The sequence below is a fragment of the Colius striatus genome, chromosome 1, assembly GCF_028858725.1.
Source record: "Colius striatus isolate bColStr4 chromosome 1, bColStr4.1.hap1, whole genome shotgun sequence".
Classification (NCBI taxonomy): domain Eukaryota; kingdom Metazoa; phylum Chordata; class Aves; order Coliiformes; family Coliidae; genus Colius; species Colius striatus.
Window position 1 is genome coordinate 3,689,663 of NC_084759.1, and position 16,971 is coordinate 3,706,633.

The 16,971-nt window shown below is 40.7% G+C and overlaps 1 protein-coding gene across 6 annotated transcripts in view; it reads right to left on the minus strand.

The window, feature by feature from the left end:
- The window catches only part of TENM4 (teneurin transmembrane protein 4), a 611,632-nt gene that overhangs the window by 152,354 nt on the left and 442,307 nt on the right, over nucleotides 1–16,971 (minus strand). For all 6 annotated transcript variants that reach the window (XM_061990604.1, XM_061990638.1, XM_061990629.1 and 3 more), the window contains 3 exons: nucleotides 10,128–10,229; nucleotides 5,187–5,381; nucleotides 507–707 (listed from right to left, as the gene is read on the minus strand). In XM_061990604.1, the coding sequence (XP_061846588.1) occupies nucleotides 507–707; nucleotides 5,187–5,381; nucleotides 10,128–10,229 (498 nt within the window). The remainder of the gene's footprint in view (nucleotides 1–506; nucleotides 708–5,186; nucleotides 5,382–10,127; nucleotides 10,230–16,971) is intronic.

Genomic DNA, 16,971 nt, shown 5'->3' on the forward strand with positions numbered 1-16,971 from the left:
TTTTTTACTTGAGAGAGGACAGTGCTTACAGTCTTTCAATATGAACCTTATGTGACACTTATCCTCCTTTGGCTGAGCCTAGAAAAGCACAACCTTTAAATTCAGAAGGGAAATGAGACCTGAAGTGTTGCCACCTCTTCCTTCTTGTTTACAGCCACCTAAAGAATATTTAGTCAACTCCTAAAAATCAAAACAGACCCTTTGGTGGCTACTGGGATTCCTCAAGAACTAACACCAGAACAAGCAGTTATATGAAGACCATCAATTACATTCATAGCAATATAATGAACAATAGCAAGCCTAGGTGGCTTTAATGGGGTTATTTATTATATTGCTCTATGCTCAGCAATAGAAACAGAATTATTTATGTAGTTGAGCTATGGCATTTCTGCTTCCAGTCATGCCCCACATGTGCTTTACTGAAATGCTTTTTCCAGATCTAAATGTGAATATTTGACACGGTTTAAACAAAACACAAAACACCAGCGAGTCAGCGCAGACGTTACCGATTGAGCAATCGTGCCCGGTCCAGTTGGGATCGCAGCTGCAAAGTCCAGTATCTGGGAGAAAGGTCCCGTGACCAGAGCATTGATCCAGACAAGTGGCTCTTGGGGTCTCACAGTTTGTTCCTCCCCAGCCAACTGAGCAGTGGCATTCTCCTCGCACGCACACGCCTCGTCCCGAGCAGGTGGGATCCATGCAGTCCACTGCACGTGAGAAAGAAGAGGAAGCAGACAGGGAAAGCCAATGGGAATTTCAGAATTAAAAAAGCTATCCTGAGTGCAGGATATCAAACACAAACGTTTTATACAGTATCTCAAGGCTCTAACCAGAAGGTAAAACTCCGTTGTGATCAAAACATGTTCTTCAGGCAAAAAGACAGTGTCCCAAAAAAGCAATGAGGCCTAAAACACCACCATGAAAACCAGAAAAATTTAATGATGAGCTCCATTCTTTTCATAGAATCATGGAACGGTAGGGTTGGAAGGGACTTTTAGAGATCATCCGGTCCAACCCCCCTGCAGAAGCCGCTCCCACCTAGATCAGGTCACACAGGAACGTGTCCAGGTGGGTCTTGAAGAGCTCCAAGGAAGGAGCCTCCACACCCTCCCTGGGCAGCCTGGGCCAGGGCTCCCTCACTGAAACACTGAAACAGTTTTTCCTTATGTTTAAATGGAACTTTTTGTGTCCCAGTTTCATCCCATCACCCCTTGTCCTGTTGCTAGATACAAGAGAAAAAAGGGATGCCCTTTTATCCAGGCCCAAACTAATAAATGATCTTTCCAGTAAGAACAGGCTAATATCAATTAAGAACAGAGTAAGAATAATATTCTCTTGCATGCATATTGTGCCTCCATTTATTTTATTAGAATAGCCTAAATTACTATTACTAATGAATTCAAAGCTGAGCTCTACTTTTCTGAGAGAGAATTTTACATAAAGATTCAGCAAAAGTCAATGTCCTTGTTCAGCAAAACACACACTTAAACTGAAGAATGTGCTGAAATCTGTACAGGTTTCACAGACACTTGCAAAAATTTCATGTTAAACATATCCCTGACAGTTTTCTGGAGTAGAGTTTAAAAGAAAATCACATATTTTTTTGTTATATTGGTGTTCTTCTGGTTTTATTTTTGATTAATTCAGACTTTAATTTTTTTCTTCTCAAAAGAGGCAGTTTCCTACTAAGACTGGTGACCATTCAGTTAGATGCATGATATGGCAATGTGCACCAAAAGACAGAGCGTACTGACCCCTCATTCCTGAGTTCTGTGTTTCTGCAGGCAGCTGTCAGCTCCTCTGCCCATGGGGGAATTTCACTCAGTGATTGAAAAATATCAAACACACCAGACATCCTCCCAAAAAGGGACTGGAGGAGTCGATCATCTATTTATACATAAAAGCTTATAGGACAGCCTAGAGAAATTATTCCCATCTCTTGAAATGGTGTGTGGCAGTGCCCTGAGGATCTGTGACAAGTGTCAGTCTGGCTAAGCAGCAAGGGGAAAGCTGTCCAGCTCCTGGCTCTAATGTAGGAGCGCAGAACACAGCCACAGCACACACAGTAGGTTTCTGGTTCATTCCTCCCCCGCCCCCATAAAAGCTAATAAGAATCCCAATGACCTGTTTAAGATCCAGAAACCTTAAAAGGAAACACAACAGCTGCTCTGATAATTCCCTGGATTCCCAAAACCTCCTCAGTCTGACAAGAAATGGCTCAGCAACTGCTATCCCAAGGCACGTGAGAGAATTTTCTGTTTCTTTTGATTCCTGGAGCCCTGCTCGTAGCTGGAACAATCCTCTAAAATTCTAAGAGGCTGGAAAGGATGAGTCTATAAATCTCCTCTGTGAGTGAGCCGGGAGCTAGGGTGCCAATTTTAGCATGAGACTCTTGAAGCCCTGGCCCTGTTCTTTCTCAGCACTAATAAGTACGAGAAGGACTAAGAAACGGACTAGCAGCCCTGTACGTTCTCAGCAGATGGTTTGAACGTAGGGAACAAAGATCACAGGCTAACTGACAAGAGGCTACCTCCAGGCAATTAATCATCCCCTCTGAAGGTCAATTGGGAAAAAGGTGAGTTTTACTGGGGGCTCCGTCACAGGAGGCAGACAATCTGCTATCTCAGCTCTAACACAGACGATTATAGGAGGGGAATGTGCATGTCAGAACCCCCCATTTATCATAATCCCAAGGCCATTTTTCATGTTGAAATGAGCCCTTTCAGAAAATGTCACACACAATGGTTACTTTAATCTCAGCCTCACTAGCTGTATCTCTTTAGGCTTTCTGTACCACTGGAAGGGCCCTGGGACAGGATTACGGCCTTCTGCTTTCTTCTTCATCAATTGCTTGGTGGATTTGGAATACAATGGTATATTTTTAGGGAGTTCTGCTTGACAAATTTAGCTGCTCAGCTCTGGGAGAAGCAGAGACAGGGAGCAGGGCAGGAGGGCAGAGCTGACAAAATCTAGTATACCAAATAAAAAAGAGAGTTTTGCATGTATCTGCTGCTTGGAAAATGTCCCGAACGGTCTCATTCCTGGCTGGAAAATGCTCCATTTATAGTTCAGCCCTGTGTAGAACCTTTGCCTGGGAGATAAATCATGCAGCAAGCAAGGTTAGTGCCTCTTCTACACTTTCCCCCAATATGCTTTATGCTTCATCGGTCACACAAGTTATTAGGCTTATTCGGTACCCAAACAGTAACTTCTCATTTTTCACTGCTTAAATTTGCTCCCCTGCCTTTAATGTCTCACTAGCTTAGTCCATGCCTTATAAAATATGGGCCACTAAACCAAGGAAGGAGAAAAGAAAAACTCATGTAGGATTGTTGGCTGATGTTTTATAAACATCACTGAACTTCTGTGAGGGAAAAAGAAAAGACAGAAGAAACCCTGGAATGAAAACCCATTATAAACAGGGACTAAGCAGTGAAGCTACAAAACTGAGAAATAATAAAAAGTAATCAATGCCAGATGGTCCTTCTTAGAAGAGAAATTAAAAAGTAAAAGCAATTCAAAAAATAGTATAAATCAACTTTTTTACTAGACCTAAATATATATATATAGATGTCCTCAAGATTTCCCACATGGCATATTTCAGAGTTACTTCCCTCCCCTTCACTACACAATACAAATTATGCCTTGAATATGAAAAACATGCACACTTGGAAAAGTACTAAACAGCTCATAAGAAAAGTCATGTTCTCTTTGTTCTTCCTTCTTTTTCAAGTCTTTACCTAGTGGGACTGACACTGTCCCCTTGCTACAGTGATAACATAGAATAACCGAGTAGTGTCTGGCTTTTCTGCTTTAAATGTGACCTGTTAGAAAAAGGGTAGATCTCACTCTGATTTACACACATTAAACACATCTGGCTGGAGGCAAAATCAGGATCTTTTCATTTGTGTTTATCCAATAAAGATATGACCTAGTAAATACGAGCTCTACAGAGATGCTTTAAAGATACTTCAGTAGGCACATCTTTGGGTTTTGCGTGGCCCACGGCTTCACTGAATTGTACTTTCTTAAGCCAAAATGAAGCTTTCTCAAGAGATGGCTCATTGTTATAAAGCTGATACCGTCTTCATCTCTAACATTTATGGACACTGAAGCCACGTTGCATCAGAGATGTCCCACTCCAATACGTTTAATGCATCAAAAGAATTGTTAGATTAGATGCCATTTGAATGTCTGAATGCAATTCAGTTTTCATTGTCTGTAACATAAAGCCATTTCAGATCAATCTTCACCTCCCAGACACAAAGACAACCATAAATTAATTCCAGCCATTGTGATTCCGATACATGTATCAAATGGATGTCTTAAATCTATCAGGTGCTGCAGAGGCCTTGCATATGTATTTGTAGAAGTGTAATTATTTATCAAGTCATCTACACAGAATGTTGAGAACAGTCTTCAAAAGTGTGGAATATTATTCTTGAAATCAGGCACTTTGGGATGTATTTTTATACCTGTCCAAATGATGTGTAACCTTAGAGAACTGTCTGCTTTTTCATTTAGGAATAGAAGCGTTCACAGACTCGGGAAGATAAAGGGTTATGGTGGCAGGTGACTTCCTCCACAAAAAGATTAAAGATAAGTGCTAAAAGGCACCGTATTTCTGAGCCACAAATCTAAATGTAAATGAAAAATGTTTGGGGGCTAATGTGAGGGGGGAAAAAAAAAGCTATGGAAGAGCTATTAAAATAATATCTGATGTTGAAGCAGAATTTAATTCAAGTCCTGAGCATTTCTAAGCTTTTAAAGCTGACAAGAATCTGGGACTTTCTCTCACACGCCACCATTTTGTGTAAGCAACTGAAATCACTTGGCACAGCACGGCAGAGAAGAAAGCACTGTAAAAGTAATTATACGTTTAGATGTGTAAATGGAAACGATGCTTTAATAAGAACATTCGAACATATGATTAGATGTTCTGGTCTTTCAACTAGATTTGTCTATCTGAAGCATTTGATGGCTTTTCAGCCAATTATTGAACAAATATGATAGCTAACGACAAGTTATTACAACATATCATTTTTATGTTGCAGCCATCCATTGTGTCTCTAAGGTGCCTATTACTGTTCTGTTTAAGTGCCAGCCCTGTTCTGAATTGCCTCCATCCACATAATTATAGAACGGCAATCAAAGCAAAAGGCTAATTGAATGTATCTTGCAAATACCTTCCTCACAGCTCTCGCCTTTGTAGCCTGGGTTGCAGATACAGGTGCCCATGATGCACGTGCCATGGTTGTTGCAGGAGACGTCAATGCACTGGTTTGTTGGGACGTCGCATTCTGCTCCTTTCCAGCCGCTATGGCACAAGCACCTCCCCTTCATGTACTGCCCATTCCCACTGCACAGCACAGGGCAGGATGCTGGGGACAGAGAAAAGAAACCACAATAAAGGACAATTGCACGTGGCTCTTACTTCACATAAGCACAAGAGCACCGCACTTATATTCCTCACATGCAGCCTTCAATGGGGTGTGTTGTTCTTTTGTTTGCCAAACCCAATTCTTTTACATGGATGACACCCAGCTGCTAACTGTTTTCTCCTGTTTAAAACAAACACAGCTCTTCAGTTAGAATATCCTTTTGCTTTGTGTCTCTGATACTTTCTTTCAGTGACTAAACTCAGAATTTTATTGGAGTCTGACTTTTCAATGTACTGGTGTCTTCTTTCAGCACCACCACCGACCTCAGGGTGCTCATCACTATCCCTGACCCACCTCCAGACTTCATACTTTCCTTGACACTGCCTCTGCTGTGGGCCTTGGCTGTACACAAATCACTCCTGTTTTCCTGTTGTAATTCTCAGCTTTACAGGTTTCAGTTGCTTTGTTCAGAGTCCAGAATGTCACACTGAGATTATTTCCCTGCTTTAGCTCATGCCATACCATGAACTGAATCTCCATTCTCCTCTGGAGTTATGACCTCTGCAGGATGCCATTTGTCAGCAGAGACAATGCAAACCTGGCCTCTAGTCTTTCCAAGTTCCCTGTAATAAGTTCTCCAAATCTAACCTCTAAGCCTTGCATAAGTTTAGAAAGGATTTTTTAATTGTCATTGTTTCTGACAAAGTCAGCTGATTCTCAAGGACAAGTAGACACAGGATTTCGTTTTTGTGATAAATGGGAGAAGAGGAAGACGACAGGCTCAAGCTGTGGCATGATGCATCCCAGGACTGAGCATTCTCTGAGCTAAATTTGGAAAACTGACAGGCAGAGTGGAATGGGATGAACTGAGATACAGAGCAGGCTTCTCAGGGAAGTAGATGGCATCAAAGACCACATCTCAGCCTCTCTGAAGAAAGCTTCAGTAATGGTTGCTCTCTAAGCTCCTCTTTGATGATGTCTTCTGCCATTTCCATTCTCCACACCTACCACTTTATGCTCCTTTTGTCCTCTGTTCTGATTTTTCCAAGGAAGCTGCTGATTCCTGTCCCTCAGAAACAATAGCTTTTCCCTGTTCACTGTCCCTTGACATTTATTCTTCTTAAGCCCTGTTCTCTTCCATTTCATTTTGCTGAAACTCAGTTGCAAGGATATATGTTCAAAACAAACTTCTCTTGTTCACTGTTGCACATCATCCTTAGGTGAGGGCAGCTCGGCTTCTCGTCTGCGCCTTCAGAAAGGCAATTTATGAACATTCTTATGCAGGACAAATTTGAAAAGCGTATTCGAGTCTGCTGCTTAATTCAACTGCATCAGGTGTGTGATGAATACAATGCACCTCTTTTGCTTCATTCCTGACTCTGTTTACAGAATCACAGAATCTTAAGGGTTGGAAGGGACCTCGAAAGCTCATCCAGTCCAACTCCTCTGCCAGGGCAGGACCACCTAGAGTAGGTCACACAGGAATTTGTCCAGCTGGGTTTGGAATGTCTCCAGAAAAGGAGACTCCACACCCCATCTGGGCAGCCCCTTCCAGTGCTCCCTCACCTCAACAGGGAAGAAATTCTTCCTTGTGTTTCTTTGGAACCTCTTCTGTTCCTGCTTGTAACTATTGCCCCTTGTCCTATCATTAGGTTAGAGGAATATCTCTAGGAAGAGGTATTAAGATGGTTAAGGGAAATATTCCTCTCCTCTTCCCATCCTTTTCAGACAGCAATGGCATGATGTGCATCCTCTATTGTTTCCATGTGCCCTTCTAGTCGGTTTGAGTGTTACAGAACTATTGCAACCTCAATAAAATACAAAGCATTGCCAGCTCTGACTGTTAAGCCAGTGTGATATGCAATGAACTATATTTGCCTGACCAAGATAAAAGAGGTTTAGAAAAGAAAGGAATTTGGCAACTGTTATTACTAAGGAGGCCTCTATTCCCCTTGCAGTGCTATGTTTTCAGTGCATCATTTGCAAAGGAGATATCTACCTATATAATACGAGATATAAAATTGCTTAGGATACACTGTGTTGTGTACCTGGTTCACAGCAAACTCATTCTGCAATTTCACTTTTCAGCTAGGCTGATGGAATTTTTTACCCTCCCTGTCTCAAATTTCAAATGCTCAGTAATGGAGCCTGTTCTTTTAAGGCTCTGGAAGAGGACAGTTTGCAGCTCTTTTCAACAAGAAGGAAGAATAATTGCCTTTAACCAGTGAGAGGCTGCTGAGAAAGACAGCTGATCACTCAGTACAAGATCAGATAAATCACTGGCCATCTGCAATAACACCAGTCCTCTACAGAGCCCTCTTATGGAGAACACCTTCAACCTGACATGGCAAGTGCTGCTGCAAATGTCAAGGCAATGGCAAGAACAAGACCTCCTTTGTTGTACACCATAATGAATAAAGACAAAAGAGGTTTCTGGTTTTTTTTCCACTGCTACTTGTGCAGCTCCTTTCCATATATAAAGACACGTGATTATTCCTTGATTATTCAGATTTCAACAAATGATAAGATGCCAAATTGACAGTAATTCTTTAGTGTAGATATGGTAGCAACAGCCCAAAAGTATAACCTTTTTCTTGTAAAGATTAGCATCAGAGAGTAAGAGCACTGATTTGTTTGTTTACTCAATACAGAACTTTAAAACATCATCTCCCATGTTCAAGTAGGCTTTCAAAAAATGCCTGTGAACACCCATCTGGCTATTTCTTCTCATTTCCTTGGTTTAAAAGAATTGGTTAATACTACATTAATATTTAACCATTATTAAAAGCAGAAGGTCTTTCTGCTCCACATTTTACCGATCATGTAAATAGTGAATTACAAAGCTGAATTGAAACAAAGGGATGTAGAAATCTTCACGTGGGCAGACAACTGCTTATTTAAGGATTACAATTCAGGACAAAAACTGAGATATGGCTGCAGATGGATACTGTAGCAGCCTTACAAATGCCACAGTTGTTGCCCTCTGAGGGATTTATAGGTCAAAAGCCACATCTTAGATTCCTCTGAAAACTAACAGGAAGCCAAAGCTGGGGTCCTTGTATCTTACACTCACGGTACAACGATCCATTTAACTAGCCCACTGGCTGGAAATGCATACACAAACATCATTTTGGCACTCCAGGTATTAATGTGTCTTCCTAAAGGCAGAGACTAATCTGTGATCTGAACCCAGATGATTCTGAACCAAAAGATAGGGTCAGATAAAAGGTATTCATATGAGCATTCGAGGGAAATGGGAGATACTCATGTTGGCTCAGCTGAAGTGCCTGAGGAAGTTATACAACCTATGGAGGGAAGTAAGCCTCTCTGAAAGTGGATTCAGAACAAAAGTTTGAATATTCTGACTCACAGAGAAGGAGCTTCTCCTCCATAGACTCTACAGGGAGCCTTGAGAGGAACAAACCCTGAACTTCTGCCCCTACCTTAAGTTAGGAGATGTGAGTAGGGATATGCTGTGGCAGATGGAAAAAACCTCCTTTTGTCTCTAGCTCTAAGGATTTGAAAAGGAGCTTGGAAATGCAAACCAACTGTAAGGAAATGCAAACCAAGTGTAACCCGAGTCAGAAAGAAGTTTGACAAAACAGCTCTCAGGGATGCAGACTGCCACATCCATCTTACTGGGCTGTGAACTCTGAAACACCTCTGGGGTTTTAGCCTGGACCACACTGCCTCAGCAGAGCTCCCTGCCTGCGGGGTGTGCAGCCCTCTTTATCTCTTGGCTGGGCTAGAGAGGTGACCCAAGCTCGGCTGGATGGGGAGAGGACATGGGGTTGGATAGAGTTTAGCTCTCTCTTGGGAAGCAGCCAGCCTGCTTTCCAATGAAGCAACGGGCTGGGGTGAAGGCCTGACCTGTTGCCTTAGCAAATCTCCTTGTGTGGGCACAAACTTTTTACACTGCCCTCCTGCCCAAATTTATAAATCTGCACTCAATTCATTGACTGTTTGAGCCAAAAAAACACCTTGGAAAAGTTGATGTACAGCATTTTGGCATTCCCCTCATGGCAAGATTTTGATTTCTCAGCCTGAAATGTGTTCTTACTAAAAGTATTTCAGTTTGTTTTTTAAATGTTTAAATAACCTAAAAAGTTCAGGCCAAATGGAAACCCTTCCAAAACCATTTCTTAAAAATACTTATCACTTGAGCAGAAGAATGTATGATATTGTTTGTTGGACTAAGCCTCCTTCACAATTGTCCCACTGTTTTTGCTATTGGCCAAAGTATCCAGTTATTCCTGCCATTATTCCACTCCTAGCCTTACTCTAGCCCTGCCCTGCTCTCCAAAGCCATGGCTGTCAGCAATCATTCAGAGTTCAGGCAGACTTGCAAGGCCTGCAGCAATGAAAAAGGTGCTTAATTTCTGTATAATCAATGTCTTAAAAGAAAGTATCATTATAGGGTTGTGCCACACAATGACAGAGTGCTCTGCTAAACAAACACTAATGCCACACTTATAAACCATGTTTTCTGAAGTTGCTTCCAGGGAGAAAATTCCCAGTGTGACATTTTGCCTGTCCACATACAGCTAGAGGGTTGTGTTGTTGCTAAGGTCACAGCAATCATGACTGGCAGCAAACAAATCCACAGATCCAACCAATTTCCATTCTACTTCACCATCTCCAAGCTGGGTGAGATGTACTTTGCAAAAGACACAGGCACGAATATAATTTCCACAATTAGAATGTTAACTGAAGGGGAGAGGAGAAAAGTTATGTATAAATTCCTACCTCTGCCACAGTCAGGGCCCAGAAAGCCAAGGAAGCAATGGCAAGTCCCAGACACGCAGTCTCCATTCCCATAGCAATTACTGGGACAATTATCCACTGATTCTGGAAAACAAAAGAGAATTCAGACACTTTTTAGGCAGTAAAACACCTTTGAGTTTGGGAAGGCACTGGACAGATGAAACTTCAAAGCAATCGCTGCATTTGGGGCTGAAAGCATTAGTCTGAGCTCCCCTAAACTGTACTCATCCATTTACAGTGAGGGATGGTTCAACAGTAACACACTTGTGTGGAGACACTGCAAATCCTCTAATTAAATCACAGATGCCCAGCACTCACCAGGCTTTGTTATTGCTCAGTACCTGAAAACTTCCAAAAGTATTTTCTTGTACTTTTCCAACCATTTTCCCTCTTTGAATTCATTGGAGAGAAAGAACACACACCATTCCCATGGCAGAAAACGCATCTTTGGTCTGATTTTATTGACCCAGGTAAGTGAAGTCAGGACACTTATTTGTGCCAAAAAGATCTGAGGTATGATAGGAATGTTTCCCTAGGAAGTTACTGAACACAGATCCTCACTTTATCCCGTCTGACCCTTGAAGACTTATTTCTAACCAAATGCCTCTGGTTTGAACAGCCCAAAGTGGTCGAACAGGAATAGAATAGAATAGAATAGAATAGAATAGAATAGAATAGAATAGAATAGGAATCCCACACTTTCTTCTCTTTCTAGTTATTATCTTAAATTCCACAACTTTGGCAAAACCATTGGCTATTCAGCTTTCAAGGGAAGTTAACATACCTTTCAAGTAAAATGTTAACTAACACTTTTATTTTGAAGACAGTTAAGAATATTTGGGCTAAAAACTGTCTTTCATAAAAGAACACAAGCTGGTAAACATCACACATCAAAAAGAGAATGAAAACAATCTTACTTTCCTGACTACACTGTGAAGGAAGAGTGAGAAAATGTGAGTGGAGCTTGGAAAGATGATGGAATATCATAGCTGATTCCACACTATTATTTCACATTTCTCTGAAGGAGATGCATATCATTAAAACTGGATCCAGTTATACAGTGGTGGGACATCTATCACAGAGTGAGGTAGAAATCTCATCCATGTGAATAATGACTGTGCTTTCACAGATTATACTTCATGAGGCCTTGTGGTAGCAAAGATATTTGTAAACTTCCTATCCATGCAAGTGAAGAGAAACAGCTGCAGCAGAGATGTGCAGATTAGTTTGTAATCACAAATGAAAGGATGCCTGGCTCTGGTTGGGTGTTCTCCAAACAACACAGGTTTCTGAAGGACACTGAAAGGACGTGATGTAATTTAATCATTCATAAAGGGCAACAGCAGTTTTGAATAATAAGAACAGTTTGAAGCATTTATGGTTTAAGTCTTTACATCAGACAATCTCATAATCAAATAGCTCCATGCAGCAAGGAAGGTACGAGGAAGTGGTGTCAGTTTTCTAACACTTAAGCTCTACAATAAAGCAGATATTCACTTTATGGTGGATGGAAATACAATCCCAGCATGAAGTCAACACTTAGAGTTTGAGCTGCCATCTTTATTCCAATCAAACAGCAGCAGAAGAAAGAAATAGCAACTCAGGCCTTGTGCATTTAGCAGGTATAAACACAATCTATCCTGTAAATGAGAAGTTATATCAGTCTGTATGTATAGTATCTTCAGAACTTTGTGATGGTTGAATTTCAATGCTGAAAATGAAAACAATTTTGCTTTTTGAGGGTTTTTTAAATGCTTTTTTAATGCTTTTTTTAAATGTTTTTTTTACAATGTTTATATCCTTCTTGTCTTCAGTAAATATATCCATAAAGTTAGGAAAGAATGTTCTTTATTTATTCACATGCACACACTTACACAGATGAAGAACATACAGAGCGTGTGTACTGTATGAGTTGGGCAAGGAGGTTTAACAGCTCCTGTTGCTGAAAAGGTCAGTCTTTTTCCTCTAATCCTCTCATCCTAGGTACAAGCCTAAGCTCTCTCTTCTCGTGCTGCTTCTGGCTCTTGTCAGGCTCTTCAATGAGCTGGTTAAGCTCAAAAGGCAGCAAAAATATTAATGCAGCAGAGAAAAAAACCCCAAGTGAACTGGTTCTACTGCCTGAAAATTGGTAGCAGGAGTTGGGCCAAGCTGTGCAGCATCAGCACAGTGCTCAGAGGTGTGATGAAACTCCACCATCACACGGTCACTTTGGGTCAGGGTCTGCACAGAGGTTATATATGCATGACCCCTGAGGTCACTGGGAATACCTATGTCAGTGCTTGATGCAGGACAGATGCCCAGTGTTATGACAACACCTTTGGTGAATTAAAAACTTTTCTTAAAAGCTTTTTTTAAGCTTTTGCCTTAAAGGACTTAAATGAGTACTTGAAAAGGAGTAAAATATCCATACAACTTTCTTGGCATGTTTATGTAGTGTAATAAATAACATTTATGTGAAATAATAAGAAATCAAAGCGATATCTTAAAAGCAATGTAGCATCAGGCATGGCAGCTATTTAAAAGTGTAACAATCCTTTACATCAGCTAAAAGGTAATCTTTGTTACTGGAAATGATATTTTGCATTTATAGTGTGGTTCAGCTGATGTGATGCCTAGGACAAGACAGATAATACTCAGTACACCAATTAGATGTCTACTGTATGTCAAACGAAATGACTTTCATCCATTATATATAAAGGGTTCTAGAAGTCCAGAGTGATCACAGAAATGTAGCATGTGTCTGTTCTGCTAACCAGGCTTTTCTGAATCTTAGAGTGAGTCTGTTTAATGAACTTTATTCTGGTACTGCTTCCTTTCCTCCTCTGGCTAGTCCAGATGTAGATGTTCCCATGAAAGACACCTCTAACTGGTCTGATCCCATCTGCAGTGACCAACACTACTGTGCATCAAAAACATATTCATGTATGTTTAGTGGTTCATCTAGAGACCTGGCATTTAACTTGATATGCACACGTCTCACTTTATGTATTACTATGCCTTCAACCCTTGACTTCCCAGACTCTTCTTTGCAAGTGTGCCCAAACTGCATCATACCACACTGTGGCCAATAAAGAAAAGGAATAAAAAGCAGGTCACTGAAGCTCCTCAGAAATTCTTAATCGTGGCCTGTATACTCTACACTCTTAATAACAGAGTAGGCCCTTAAAAATCCCTTCATTGCTGTCTCTGAGGCTCTTTGTTCTTCTAATATAGCCAAAAGTAACATTTCTAACACGTTCTCATTTCACACTATCGCCCTTTGCCCTGTAATAACCTGCTTGCCAAAGATGAGATGAAGTGAAAAGAAACTCTTCCTCCCAGTGTTTGGTGCCACTCTACCATTTTTTAGTAATCAAGGATACAAACTGGCCTGCTGTGACTCAGGGCAATTAAGGTCTCCACACAATTCCAAATATCCTTCATTACTGAGAATCAACTCTGAAACGCAATGAAGATTCATGCAGTACATCTTTGTCTCAAAGCTATTCCAAAGCATCTCAAAAAGTATTTCCAGAAAGGAAGCGCTAAATGAAGCTGCTTTTTTTCCTCATAAACTCCATGAAGCTAATGAGAACAAACAAGGCTTGCAACTTGTGAGCAATCAGTCTGAGAGCTGTGTGTGCAACACTGAACATGGTCCTATTTCTATGCTTAGGTACACTCACAAACCGGATTTTCTTTTAAGGTTACAGGCATTAGCAGGTCATAGTCACACCAAACTTGCCATAAAAAACCCCAGTCTTCATCCCAGAACTGAATCTTGTTTTAGTGGTTACAGACTGCAGCAACTAGACAGCTGAGTCAATTTGCTGGCCCTTCTGAAATGTGCACATAACATGTGCACACAAATCCATGCCCACTGCTCTAATATCTAAATACCAAACCAAATTGGAAGAGGTGGGGGACTTGGCATAAGAAATTAGGGAGCAATGGTGGGGGAAGTCTACAAAGAATGAAGGATCAAATGGATGAATTTTCAGAAGAAAAGAGATCAAATCCTTCAGGGAGACCTTAAGTTAGTGGCACAAATCAATTATCCATCTTTGAAGTATCTCTATGGTTAGGTGACAAAACTGGCAATCAAGAAATAAAAACAGGCCACTGCAGTTATGACCAGGGTCTAGTCTTCGTTCCACAATTTATTCTGTAAGCTGTTACATGTAATTATAAGGATGTCTTTCAATATATACAAAATTCCATATGCTGTTTTATGAATAGTGCCATGGGAATTGCTTTAGAGAGTCATGACAATGTTATTTTTTGTTTTATTTAAGTGTTAAAGTTCACTGTGAGACCATGGACAAAAAGAGAGATGTTCTCTGCTTTCTGTATGACTCCCACAGCTTTCTCTTGGCTTCCAGGTCTCTGAAGTGATCCAATTAACACCAGCTGATAAGGGCAAAGATTATTAATTGGAAGGTCAGCCAATGCATGACACATGATGCTTTCATATGGTTTTGCTATTGTGTCCAAAGAGAACATTGCAAATGCACCTTCCCACAACCAACAGCAGCAGAAGCAAACCTCCTGAAGGCAAACAACTCACACTGGGAACAGACCAGCAAAACTTGAGGTGGTGTGGCTTCTCATGGGCTTGTGTATGGAAGTAACTGTCCTGCCAGCTTAAAAACCTAATTAGCAACTGAAAAAACAAGTAATTTCCTGAATAAACATTGTAAACAGATGTCCCTGAGAGAAGGAGTAAATGACAGAATGGGACACACGGTCTTCAGATCCACTGTCTCGTTTTGGAGAATGGTACAGGAATGCCTTGTCTGACATAGCAGGCATTCCCTCCCCTAGTCCAGCCTACCTCACTCAGGAAAAGAAGGACATACAAAAGTGCTTCTAGATTCATAAAAGCAGAGATGGAAAACATTGATTAAGTGTAAAAGCCTAGACTAACCCAAGAGCAGAGCTCTTCTTCTGAAGTACTCTTTAAGGTCCTTCCAACTCAAGAGCTTTAATCATAAAAGCGGAGAAAAAAAGCAGATCACAGTCTGGAGCAAACCAGCTTTACTTCATGCATCATGTTGACTTACAGCTGCTCAGGATACACTGGGATTTTTGCCATTTGTCTCAGGGGATTTTTTTCAGTAGGAGTAATCTCACAGCTGGCAGATTTTGAAGGAAATTTGGCTGAGACCTTTATTTCGTTTGTTTTCCCACTGCAATCACTCTTTACACTGAAGGAAGCTATAAACTGGTATGATCCTGCACATATCCGCAATAAGACTTCACACTACACTACCTTTCATTTAAGAGTATCACTGAGTTCAATAGGACATTGCTAATTGTTACCATTCCCATTTCTTTTAGGTTGATAATCTGAGGCATAGACAAAGACACCACTTGCTTCATACCATAAATTGACTCGTGTGAAGGAGACAGCTCCCAGGCTAATGGTCTGCTCAGGGGACTACTTTGCTGCTGACAAAAAGCCCCATGAAGGCCCACTCTAGTGTGGTGAGCTCTATAAAGATCTGTCTGCCTGGCTTACAATTACCTACGTGAATTACCTTTATCCAGATGAAATACAATAAACATATTAAGGAGGTAGACAAACTGTTAGACCCTCGATGGACTTCTTTTTTATATACTCACTGTGTTTGTTGGTCAGCAGTAGAGCTATTTTAACAGTATTTCCACCTTATTTATTTAATATGCAACATTCAATTTAATAGCTTGTTTCTATATCTTTGGGCCAGAGGCCAAGGCAGATGTTTGCCTGACACCAAATCCTATTAGAGGTTGCAGTAACACAATTATGTGTTAAATATAAATATTTTATAGCCTACACTTGCCACCAAGCATCATCATTCCCCATGCATTAAGAGGCAACTATCTCTTGGCAAAGAAAAAACAGTTTTCTAGCTGGCAACTGAAGGCAGGAGCTTTCCTGGGAGTTAATAAGCACCAGGTCTGCTTTCTGAGGACCAATTAAATGCCACTCAATGTAGTGTGGTTGGAGGAATTCAAATGCAACTATTTCATTCCATAACCTAAAAGAGTCGTTCTGGAACTGGCAGCGTTTCGGGTCAGAAACATGTAGGAATAGCATTGCAGAAGAGTAATTATTCTCTAATGTATCAATGCTAATCTCAGATTCTGGATTTAAGAAAAATGAAACTTGTTTTGCCAATAAGAATGTTAAATATTAGAAATGACATGCATAAAAAGGAGGGTTTTTTTAGGTAACCTCACTGTTTGACCTCTTCAACTAATATTCTACTCCAGCTCTACACAAGAAATGGTCTCAGAAATCTTTTGCTCTGTGCTGGTGAGAAGATATATGAAGCTGATAAGCCTGAAGTAAATTGCTACATCTTCCAATCTACCAACCCAGGGAGATAAACTATATATTCTGATTGGTGTAACAAAATGATCTGCTCCTTCCTTACAAACATCAATCCTCTTATGCACAGATGCATTAATTTTTTAAAAAGGGTACATTTTTGTTTAAAATTACTGGAGGCAAAACAAATATTTAGAGGAGAATTGTTTACTGTATCAAATAAATACGTATATTTATTGTCACAGAGAAAGAAACTGTTCTTGATCGCTCACAGACCTTTTTTCTGCCTAGTCGTGTTCTCCTGGCCAAAGATGCTTTGCTGGGAGGGAGGGAGTTCACATGGAGCAGGGATGCAGGTAGGTAGACTTCATGGTTCATATCTAACCTTGAAATCTTCTGTGTGAGCCACATCAATGCAAAAAGGCCATGAGGAGTGCACAACATCCTTCTCACTCTACCATGAATTACATGCCATGGGAGAGTGAAGGGACACCATGTAATTTCACTTTATTCTTGTCTGCTGCACTGGAG